At 42.4% G+C, this 12036-nt stretch overlaps 1 protein-coding gene across 6 annotated transcripts in view; it reads right to left on the bottom strand.

Moving 5' to 3' along the window:
- Positions 1-12036, bottom strand: part of Crtc (CREB-regulated transcription coactivator) — a 102071-nt gene that overhangs the window by 4106 nt on the left and 85929 nt on the right. For 4 of the 6 annotated variants that reach the window (XM_076368357.1, XM_076368359.1, XM_031977771.2 and 1 more), the window contains 4 exons: positions 8467-8625; positions 7574-7684; positions 5651-5812; positions 1374-1436 (listed from right to left, as the gene is read on the bottom strand). In XM_076368357.1, coding sequence (XP_076224472.1) covers positions 1374-1436; positions 5651-5812; positions 7574-7684; positions 8467-8625 — 495 coding nt within the window. The remainder of the gene's footprint in view (positions 1-1373; positions 1437-5650; positions 5813-7573; positions 7685-8466; positions 8626-12036) is intronic. The other 2 variants (XM_076368360.1, XM_076368358.1) reach the window with 2 other exon arrangements.

The following is a 12036-nucleotide window of genomic DNA, read 5'->3' on the forward strand; positions in this document are numbered from 1 at the left end:
TGTGTCTTGCATAAAACTCGAGTTTTCGAAGACTCTAGTTTTCTAGAGCTCTATAAAACTTCACTCTTCGAAGATTCTAGTTCTTTAAAGTTCTATAAAACTCGAGTCTTCGAACTCTAAACGTTCAATATTCAGTTTTAAGGTTCAATCTCGAAGCCTCCAAGATTCTAGCTTTATACAATTCAAAACCTTTAAATTTGAATCTCGAGTCTTCGAAGACTCGAGGTATATGTAACTCTAAACCTTCGATACTTAGCTCTTAAGGTTCAGCCCCAAAGTTTCGAAGACTCGGGTGTTTTACAACGCTACAAGCGATAGATTCGAATCTTCTTCACTTTCTGTACAATATCTTCATAGGTCTGCATCATACAAGAAATGAGTAAGACTCAAATCCATCGATTGCAGTATGCATTACATGTCCCAATGTGTATAAGTACCTTTCGAATAAGGAATGGAAGAAATAAAGGTGCAGCGGCCCGAAGATGGTTACGCGATAGGAATAAAACAAGGGAAACGGAGAAACAAAATGCTGGATCGAACCGTAAACGGTTTTATTCGCTGCCCTCCCGCTGGAGGTTACGTCTCGAGGCTTCTTCAAGGGGTTGACTGTGTGCCACCGATTTTCCTCGGCCTGTTTCCGACGTAATTCGGCTTTATCGGCCTCTCGAGTTCGAAAGAGACGCGAGCCCGCAGGGAGTCTGTATCCTGTTAACCGCTAGGGCTCCCTACTCCACGGACATATCGAAACACGCGGTTGTTACGTGCAATGAAGGCAACCGTGAGTTTGCCCGTGTCGTTCTCGTACAGGGACATCAATCGAGAAAATTTATTTGCGCGTGTATAGCTCGACGAGCGAGCACTCTCCGCCGGGCACGATCAAAAAGGAGTCGCCGAATTACGACGTACTCCTTTCCAGCTTCTAAAATCGTAATCGTGCCGTTAGCCAGTGGCGCACGACCGTTTTCCCACTCGAAACAACGGAAGTTCTCACTGACACGCAAAAAAGCAACGTCGTTTCGCAAATTTCATCGGGCATACGGAACGCTTCCCGTTAAATCGGATTCCGCGTCGAAGAAATAGAAAAAACATATGGAAATAGAAGTGAGTAGAATTCAAAGCAAAAGGAAAGAAAAGTCGCAAGGGAGCACACACCGAAGCGATGATGTCCACGGATCGCGGTGAAACTCTGTAAGAAAACATCTTCGCGGGAACGTGGGATCTTTTACCGAACTTTCATCGGAATCGACGAAACATCAGCCGTGTGCTCCATTGCCAGAAGAAAAGCTCGTAGAATGTTGGTACGGGTCGGTTGGGGTTAGACAAAAGAGCGAGTATGGATGGTTGATATAGTTCGCACAAGGGCGTTATTTCACCTCTATCTGCGTGGTCCAGGTGCAACCAAGTTCCATGAGCTGCTGCGCGAATTTCGGCCAATCCTGACGGATGCGGGCAACAGATAAACATCAAGGCTTAACATTTTCAGTGTTACGCTGAACGGGAGAGGCAGTAGGATCGATGGACGGGGATGATCGGTGTGAAAAGGATCGTTCTTGTATTTTTTTTTGTCTGTCGCAGTGGGGTTGACAATGGAGAGGGGCAACGACACGTAACTGCGCAGCCGCCGATGTTCGATCGACGACCGAACGCGATCTCTGGAAAATCGTTCGGAGAAGCACAGTCGGCGCAACGGAGGATCGCGCGACGCTGGCTCGGAAGGAGGGTTTGCGGGGACGCATGCAGCAACAGCAACAGCAGCAGCAACAACGAGGAATTCAGACGCTGAGAACGTTGCGGTTTGCGCGCGGCGGTATCGAATCGCGGCCGAGTCGCGGACCGAGATCGTTCGTTCAGCAGGAATCGGTTGATGACGGGTACATAGCGGATTTTTCTCCATATTCACGAATTTAAAGAGTATCTTCTTATAAATCAGGATAGTGGACAGCTTTCTTTCTGCTGACTGGAAGTTTTTAACGACGACAAAATGAAATACTGGCATTTGTTAATAGGGTAAGTTGAAGAGAGATGCACGCTTTTTCACAGAGAACTGTTATATGCTAAATATTATCGAATCCTAGGAAGAAAGAAATATATTTATGGCAGGAGATAGATGTAAAAGGGATAGTTAAATAGAAAGAAATTGATAATATCAATGTTTGACAATCAAAATTAGATCAGGCCATACCCTATTGATAGAGTCTTTACATTTTAGAAATTTACATCTACTCTGAATACACGAAGACTAGCAGTGGTGGTTAACGAAGCTTAAAGGGTTGCATACGGCTGCAATTACCTCAGGCAAAGTAGAGCATAGTGGCATTCGAGTTTTTCGAAAACCTAGGTCGATGAACGATTCCGATGATCTTTGCACGAATACTTCTACAGTTCGTGGATTACCTAGTCGCATGATATTCGACATTTCACAGCAATGGAATGCCTAGCGGCCGAAACGAGAGTCGACGTCGAGACTGACGATATAATTCATGTTGGCCGGTGCGCGTGGAATAATTCATGACGCGTCATTCGTTCACCCGACGACGTCTGCTCAAAATGTTCTGGAAATCTATGGAGCTCGTGTCGGGTTTCTTAACGGATGAACGGAAAAGGAACGAAAATTATGAACGGGGCTTAAAATAACATACCCGCAACTGGTCAAGTCTTTTTTAGAAGTCTCATGTACGACCGTGCAAAGAATATACAACGAAGTTTATGACCTAAAAGTTACGTATAATTATTCTTTTAATAAAGAATGTAATATCCTTCTAATAATAACAACCTGATACATAATAGAATTATCTTCCTCATAAAAATTCAAAACTTGGTATTTATGTATTTCTCTCTAATTTAATCTAACGGCGTTAATATTTTAATGAACACGTGATTGCATTGTCCATGCATCGACTTATCTCGCTAATTCTAGAGTGGATTCATTATTACCGAACTACATATATGTCCCATTTCTTCAATAGCACTCTAACATATACACAGAGAATCGTAGCAGATTTAAGGACACATTTCTACAAACACAAAGAGAGACGAGCAAACAACAGAAGATGGTGATACTGCGTTTAAACACTGATCTTTCGCGACAGGAACGAAAACAGCAGCCCGCGGTACTTACCACTCCCTTCCGTGTGCACAAACGGACAATTACGATCCGATTAAAACGCGGCTGAGCCGGGTACCGCGATCGGGACGCGCGCGACCCCGGAAACTCCCAGCCGGACGCTTTCAATCGAAACTGGACTCTACTCTGTTGCCGTTGCGTCCTATTGTCGACGCACGGTAAAGTGGAGAGAGAAGGGTTTCGAGTAGCGGCGAGTCTTCGAGTAATTTCTGCGTACAGCGACCGAAAAAAGTAATTGCACACCGTGACACGTTCAGCTCGAGCATGAAATTATCTAACAACAAGAAAACTGAATCGTTGAATGAATAGTATACACATAGTAGAATGTTCGCCTTATAGCCTTACCATTTCGTTCGGGCCCTTAAACCACCGCAGTTTTAGTTTTGTATACACTTTTTATCTTTTCTAAGACTTAGCTGTACATTTGGTAGTTCTTCTTCGTAACAATAAGAGCCTTCGTCCCGTCGCAACTTGCAATCGTCCTTACGGTATTACAAGAAGGGACCGTGGCAGCCATAAATCCCTGAACCCATAAGGCCCGCGATTCTTACTGTAGATTTTCCTTGTCTATTGTTCACATCTGGCGTCCAGTCGCCAGCATTTTTAACTCTCTAGCCCGTCTGTTAGCATGTGTTATTGAGGCCAAAGCGTTTCTTGCCTTTACCTGCCACGGTCGACGATTGCAAACGGGACGAATTAGTTATTAACATTAGCAACCAGGAAGACCTAAGAAGGGAGGGGACTGTGTCTCCCTTCCACACCATCTAGATCTAAAAGGGCCAACCAGAACGTCTTCACCCCCGCGAAGACGACATTGCGGAGGTGTCGTCGAAGACGATTCTGGGAGGTCCAGACAGTTGAGCAACACAAGTTGAGAAACACAAGTTGGAAACACATAGTTAGACAAGTATCGACTCACTTAGTACATAGCACAGAGTACGGAGTAGGAAGTGCGGATTACAAAGTATCAAGTAGCAATTTCGATCAAGCACACAGCACTAGAGTCAAAGTCCACTTCACCTCCTACTCATTTCTAAGTTTTGTTCCCGATCATATCGGGTGGTCCTTCGAACCGTACAAGTTTTATTAGTACACACCATGTGCAAAATTCAACAAAGCTCGACCACCATTACGGTAGCCACGAGTATTAACACTTAGACAAAGCACTCTTGGGCCATTCTACAAAGATTGACGCGTGCTATAAGATGTAGAAAATGCGACTACGTCACTGGGGAAGCCAAAGATCGCAGTTATATCGGTAGAAGTTGTGATCTCGTGAGAATGAACTTTTCCTTATTCTATCTTTCCCTGATATCTCCGATGTTCGAGTAAGACGCTGAAGAAAAATAAAGCGGGGATTTTATACGATTGGAATACTTCTTTAAATACCATGAAATGTAGTCTACGCGACAGTAGGTGTATTATAATATATAATTGCAATGCAATTGTAGATAGACTGTAATATAGTCTACGCTAGTGACGTTCAACAACTGGCCCGCGCGGGCCACGCTTCTGTGTTTGCGGACAACCGGCCCGTGCGTGTGACTGCCTACTGTACAGAAGTGAGCGAGTGCTTAAGCTCGGGCCACGCGTGCGACACGAGTCTTATTCCACTAATACACATATCTGCCCGCTGAACGGCCCTGGTCTACGCGATAGTAGATATACTATAATATAGTCTATGCGATAGTGGATATACTATAATATAGTCTATGCGATAGTGGATATACTATAATATAGTCTACGCGATGGTAGATACGCTACAACGATTTGAGTGCTACGGGTTTTAGCGAAAACCGGTGGAAAAGTGCCAAAAATTTAATTACGTTCTCCTATTTCTACACAGAAAAATTCTACATCGTGCGAACACTTCGTTCTTTCATTTCCAAGTTGGTAATAACAGAAATGAAAATATATAATTAAAAGGAAAATGAATAAATATACTCAATTTGTCATTTTTGACATTGACTTGATCATTTTTCGTTTATCACTCAAACGAACATAGTCTCCCGATAATAGATACACTACAACATAATCACAACACCCTTACGATCACAAACGTCATGAATACAGTCTAACGATCTCGAATATCTTAAACACAGCCTAATAATCCCAAGTATCCTACACACACTCTACCGATCTCGAATACTATAAATACAGTCTAATTATCGCGAACAACATGAATACAGTCTACCGATATCAAATACCATAAATACAGTCAAATTATCGCGAATACCGTGAATACAGTCTAGTGATCGAGAATCCTCGTTAATCGAACAATCCTCATCCAAAACCAACTCGAAGAGGTGCGAACGATCTCGGAGCTCGCGATGGGCTGCGTCGCGAGCCGTATAGCCTGGACGAGTCCTTTCCGTTCGGGAACGCGGGGACGAAAATCATGGCCGACGATGATTGAGAGGAGACAGTACCGGACCGCGTCGCTGGATCGTTGCCAAGGTGAATACATAGCGGGGCGCGAGCGTACCGGAAACTCGTCGAGCACCGGGAAACGGGCGTTTTACTAACCATCGTGAACTGCTCGAAGTCCTGCTGAAGGGCCGCCGCCTGCGCTTGGTTCAGGAAATAGCTGTTCTGATCGAGGCCGTCCGACGTCAGGTTCGGCGGACCAGGGTGCCCCGTGGGGCTAGGCGGCGCCGACGGGTTGCTGCTGTAACTCAACGGGCTTCCCTGTAATCCGCAAGAACAACACCGTTCAATCGTCGGCGATCTCTTAACCCGCATGTCTTGCTAACGCGGAAACCTTCTTAGTTCCCCTTCTTAGTTATTCCGCGACAACATCGATCACATGCGACTACTGAGACTTTTTAATGTTTAGGTCGGGCTTGTCCAACCGGCGGTCCGAGACGGTTGTCGATGCGGCCCAACAACAAATGATAAGCTTATAAACGGCTAAAAGATCTATTGACAATACTATAGATGCTAGTTAAAGATGCTATGAATTGATGTTTAGCTCAACAACAAATCGAGATTGCGACTGAAAAGCTCATTAACAACGTTACAAATACTAGTTGATTATTTCTACCGAAGATGTCAGAAGACACCTTTTCAAATTTCAACTGAAAATTCTTTTCTCAGTTTAATTATATTTCCTCAATTGAATTTCGGACATTTTCGATAGTTAATCTTATAATCATTATTGGAGAAGTCGAAAAGTCAATCCAGAATATACGATTAAACTTGGAGAATAATTTTAAGTTAGATTTCACGTGTCTTTTGACACCTTCGCTAGAATTAGTGTTGGATACCCTAAGATCAGACCAAACGAGCGGTTCACCGGAAAACTTCGCGGCGTCGCAGCGATAATTGCATTGAATCAAATGCGAAACGAAGTTACTCTGTCTCGCGAAAAGAGGGATAAGACAATATTTTCCGGCAGATCGGATAGCTGTAGCGCGAAGATGATAAGTTGGCTAAGCAGATGATTGCGTTTAATTGATGTCTAGTAATCCTGTTGCAGTTCAAAGCGCAATAGTCTTCTTCTCTGTCACATGGTTTGTTGGTATTAGTTCAAGTGGTTAAGTCTACAATAAATGAGAAGGACTACGAAGACATCAAAGACAGCAGTGGAGCAAGCTGTCTAGTCCCTGTGTCGTCCCACTGACCAACTTGTTTCCTCCGCACTGTACCTGCGACGCCGATGCGTATCTGACTGCGGAGAATATATATCTCAAATATCCGCGGCGTTGGTCCGCTCAGCCAGTTCGGCTACGATTGGCTAATAAACCGAAGTCGTAACCATCTGAGTACCTTATTTATCTTTGACGCTATCTAGTTCGTCGTGTGATGGTCAAGGTTGAAGGTAAATATCTTCGACATCATAGTATTTTCCTACATAAGAATATTTATTTTTTTTATCACTGTTATCTTATGTCTGAGAACACGAAAGAAGTGATGCATTTTTAAGACTATGATAGAATTAATTTTTAAGCGAGGAATGTATAATAATTCGCAATTTCAACCAATCACGATCTAGGGCAATTTAGAAGGAACAACAGGATAGCCAATACCTTCGGATTCCATCGCGATTAAAAGGCTGCGCAATATGATCCTCGTTATAATTGGAAACTCACGGGTATCTCTCGCAATAATTCTATTGATGCGTAAACTGGATAGGTTGTTATTCGATACAACCGTACCGGAGAAGTTTCGGTAAGAAAATCGTCTGTTTATTGTTTGGCGGGCCCACAGTTCGTTATATTTACTCGGCGTGAAAGTTTCCGCTATGGTTTTGAATTGGTTGTAGACTAATTCCCTCGCGAATGATTTTCGCGGTGTATATGGTCAATTTGATGGCCGGAATTTCAGTTTATTAACCGGCGAGCAGTAAGCTGGCTGATCTAACTTGCAGCCCGGATGTTGATAGTTTCTCGTTCGTGGAGGTATTAAAATGAACTTCGGTGTTATGATAAAATGACATTACGAACTCACCTGAACGGTTAGACTAGGCGACGACTGCGGTGACGGCCTGTTCACCTGCTGCGGGGACCTGTATGAACTTAAGTTGTGCTGTTGCTGCGGCTGCTGCGTCTGCGACGATTTCTGCGTGGAAATAGGGGAACCGATTAAACAAATTCGGCTAATTATCGAGTAGAAATTAAATGTTTCTGCATTGATCTCTTGTAACACTAAATTATTATATATTCAAACTGTAAAGTTGACACGCGAGACGACACTGTAACAGTGAAACTATGGTCTAAACATGTAAGTACATTTCTTCGCTAGCGAATGGAGGTTGCTTAGAAGCTAATGCGGTTAAGCCAATTCTTAAGTCGGTCTTTTGATATTTTCTAATTTTTGTACATTTTAATGGAATAAATAATTTACTCTAAATAAGGATTTACTCGCTTCCCTTTTTTGTAGATCAGAAAGCCCTTCTTTTTATAGCTTCTGAATATACAGTACAATCATTTCAGAAGCAAAAATACTAATTTTCTCAATGTTTCTTACCTGGACAATCGCATTTTCTTCTGAGCAACTCAAATGTGAACACTTCTATTTCATTTCGTTTCATTACTATCGCGAGTGAACTACTCTGTACCCACTGCCTTTAGCTGCATTTACACAAGTCACAAGAGAAAAGAAAAAAGGACATCGCGATTTCTCGCTAGTATATCTAGACTTTAACCAGGTAAAGGTACAAACTAGCAAATAATTCACAATACTTCCACCGGTGACATCTGACAGAAGTTCACACTCTCATTCGATTTCATTACCATCGTCAGAGAACTGACAAAAATAAAGTATCGCGAGTCTCTCGCTACTACTGCACCCGCACCTTAACCGATCAAAGAATAAGTCGGAAGTAACAACGGCATACTAACTGGACTTTGCGGCGGCACAGGACTGTGCGGTTGCTGATAAATGTAGTGGCCAGCCGGACTGTGGGACGTCGCCGTCGGCGGCGGCGGCGGCACCGGTTGTTGCGAATAGCTCTGAGGATCTTGTTGCGAAGTACTTGTGCTGTTTTCCAGCGCCACACCCTGTTTCACAGCCATCGCTATTAACGATCGGTCGCCGGTCTGTCGGCGGTTTGTTCTTTTTTTCTCCTTCTTCTCGCCCGTTTTACTTCTTTTCTTTTTCTCTAGCTCTTTTTTAGCTTGCCACTCTATTTTTTTCTGTTCCTTTCTTTCTTTTTCTTTTTTGGTTTTCTCGCTGGCCAGCCCGAACGGGACGCCAGCCCGCGCGAATCGATCTCTACGTCGATTCCGAACATTCAAAGTCACCGGAAGCGGTTTACCACGGTCGCGTACCCGCGTGCCACGCGACCAACCTCGGAAAACACGGATCACCGGGACCGGACGAGAGGCCACCACGAATTTGCTCGTCGGCGCCTTCGTACCCCCCACAAACAGGGTGAATTCTTTTATTCTCGAGTTAGAGTATTAATATTGGAACTACCGCACCCGTTAAATGATATTGGTAGAAAGATGAGTAAACGTTTTTGAATATGAATAAGTTTCTCGACTTTACTGTTTCAGTACTTTATGCGCCGGAAGTTGGTCAACAGATTCATCGATGTCTATGAACTATTGAAACAGAGTTCGCTGATTTTATGCAAATGTAAAAACGTAAGAGACAGTTACGTTGCATTGTTTATTGCATTCATTATCAAGATATTTTGGATATTTGTTATATAAACACTAGGTTTACGGAATTCATCAATTTCACGTATATCGAATTTTATAAACGTTATTTGCTAATTGCTTACGTTAATTTTGATTGGTGCGATTACACGGATATATATATCCTGTTTCTAAACCTCGTAGTTCCAAGATCTAAATGAACGAACATCAAGTATCCTAAGAACGATAGAATGAACTGCAATAAATGTCCGTAAACCTAGTGTTAAAGTGAACACAAGGGTCGACAAATAATCGAACATCTTCCGGTGAATAAAGCGTTGAAAACAAGGATGTAGAATTTTTGCGAGCGACCGAGAAATGATCTCTGAATTGGAAAACCGCGAATCGGTTTTGTTAGGTCATCCCAGTGTTATCTTTCAGAGGCGCCATCATCCCCCGCTCGGCTCTGTCTCGACGCGGGAATAGTTCATCGATATTTCCACGTTTTCGAGAATCCATTAGATGCTCAAACATACTCGGATTTTATTTGCGCGAATCTCCGATTTGTCTTTCATTGCTCCAGCCCCGCAGCTTTCGACAATATCTCTACACACATTTCTGCCGCATTCGCTGCCGTTTCGCGCTGCTATATTCAGGTCATGTTTAACAGCAGCGAAGCTGAGCCCCGCCTTTGCACCTGTCCGTGCACACTGTCACTCGAACGTATTGGGACACTTTTTCAAGGCGCGAGGAAAGCTTGCAAAGTGGTTTCCAACGTATCGAACACCATAACTGAATTTTATGCGAATATAATCGGAACTGAATAGACCTCTTCCCGTATCAGTGCGAGGCAATTGATATACTGCGAAATAAGTGTATTAAGAAACAAAATTATTCGTACGCAAAGAATTTATGGTAACCGTGAAACTGTGGGCCCTCATAAAAATTGTATCACAAACGATATGTATATATCGTATTCTACCAGATTATTTAAAAAATAAATTATTCACAAGTAACTCATTTCTAAAACTAAAACTTTCAATCTTTACTGGTCATCGTTCTTATTTTCAAAGAAATAATCCTTACAGTTTCTTTCATTAGTTTCATTACCTATAAAATCATTGCTCCTCTAACTACTTGTTCCTTTATTATAATCCCTTCAACCATAAAACCACTGACTTATCTTTTCTTGCCAACTACAAAATCAATAACTTATCTCTCCCTGCTAATCACTATAATTGTTCCTTCACTATAATTCCTTCAACCATAAAACCTATTCACCTTTTCTTACCAATCACCTCGCCACAGATCCTCTAACTACGAAACCAATTATTCCTCTTTTTTGTCAATCATTCCAGTTCCAAATAAAAAGTGTCCCAACTCCGTGCAATACGTTATCGTGCTGGAAGTTCGCCGAACCGTCGCGTCGCGTCGTCGACAAGTCTCCACTCTCCTCGCCTCTGTGTGCATAAGCTCCTCGCGCCGAGAATTAAATTACCTGGTGGGGATGACCTAACGCGAGTCGAACCGTCTCGCGGAGTCGTCGGTTGGGCTCGCCGGGGTAACTTCAGTTCCCGTTCTTAAGCGAACAATTAACTTCCGGGCCCTGCTGAAACTTCTTCCGCTCCCGCGAATGGCAAACAAGATCCGAAGATATATCAGGATTCATTTAGCGAGAGAAGTTGCTCGGGTAGCCCGCGATACGGAACTTTCAACCCCTGAACGCACGCGAAATCATCTTTCCTCCCCCACTCACGAGAAGGAAGCGGTCGCTCGCCGATCCCAGGCTAAACGAACTTTCGAACATTTTTATGTGGTCGCGTGACGGTCGATCGACGTCGCAGATCGTTTTCATTGCGGCACACCCCTGGCGAACTGATTCTTCGATCGATGGAAGCTGTTAACCCCTTGTCTTCTAATAAACTTAAGATTTTAACGCTAGATTTACGAACACTTATTTTACACTTTATTCTGTCGTTTCTAGAAGACTGCATGTTTATTTATATAAATCATGCATTATAAAGAGTATTCGTATAATAACATTCGACAAAATCGACTTAAACTGTTAGCAAATCATGTTTATAGATTTTAGTATCCATCAAATTGATGAATTCCGTAAATCTAGTGTTAACATGTTCACGTCGGCGCTGTGATTCAGGTTTTTCTCATCTGATGGAGAATTCTTATAATCTTTGAAAATATTGAAACCATCATTAAGTCAATTAATTTTTAACTGTATGTGGCAATTTTTTTGTTTACCACACTAGTTAAACGAACATATTTGATGGGGTACGCCGTGAAACGTGATATCGAGGTGTGAGTAAACAGAATTTAACGTTAACCGCGGAAATCTTTTGGTTCATTATTTAGGAGACGTGTAGACGAAAAAAATTGTATTTGCATAAACTGAAATTTGATACTGTCGGTCCCTGACTGGAAATAAATATTAACGCTACATCAGAGGAAATGTAAACGTACAATATAATCTTCTCTTTTGTTCGATGAATTATTAATGACGAAGTAGTTACATCGATCGTGGTTCAGAAAATATTTATAAGAACGATTTAATGAGCTTAAACGTATTCTTTTCGGTAATTATCAAATTAATATTGAATTAATAATAACTATTAATATTTTTAATCTCGTACAAGTAGATTAACGGTGAGAAAACAGAAAACTGGATACTATTATGTTTCAATGAATGATCTGTAGTATTGTATTTACTAAAGGTCCAACAAGCAGTGGATTTCTTTATCAAATGTACCCTAAAAAGATAAAGAGTAGAAAAGAAGAATCGATTTCTTTGGTCGCGAATTCCCGTTAACATTC

This window comes from Nomia melanderi, chromosome 6, assembly GCF_051020985.1.
Source record: "Nomia melanderi isolate GNS246 chromosome 6, iyNomMela1, whole genome shotgun sequence".
In the NCBI taxonomy this organism is placed as follows: domain Eukaryota; kingdom Metazoa; phylum Arthropoda; class Insecta; order Hymenoptera; family Halictidae; genus Nomia; species Nomia melanderi.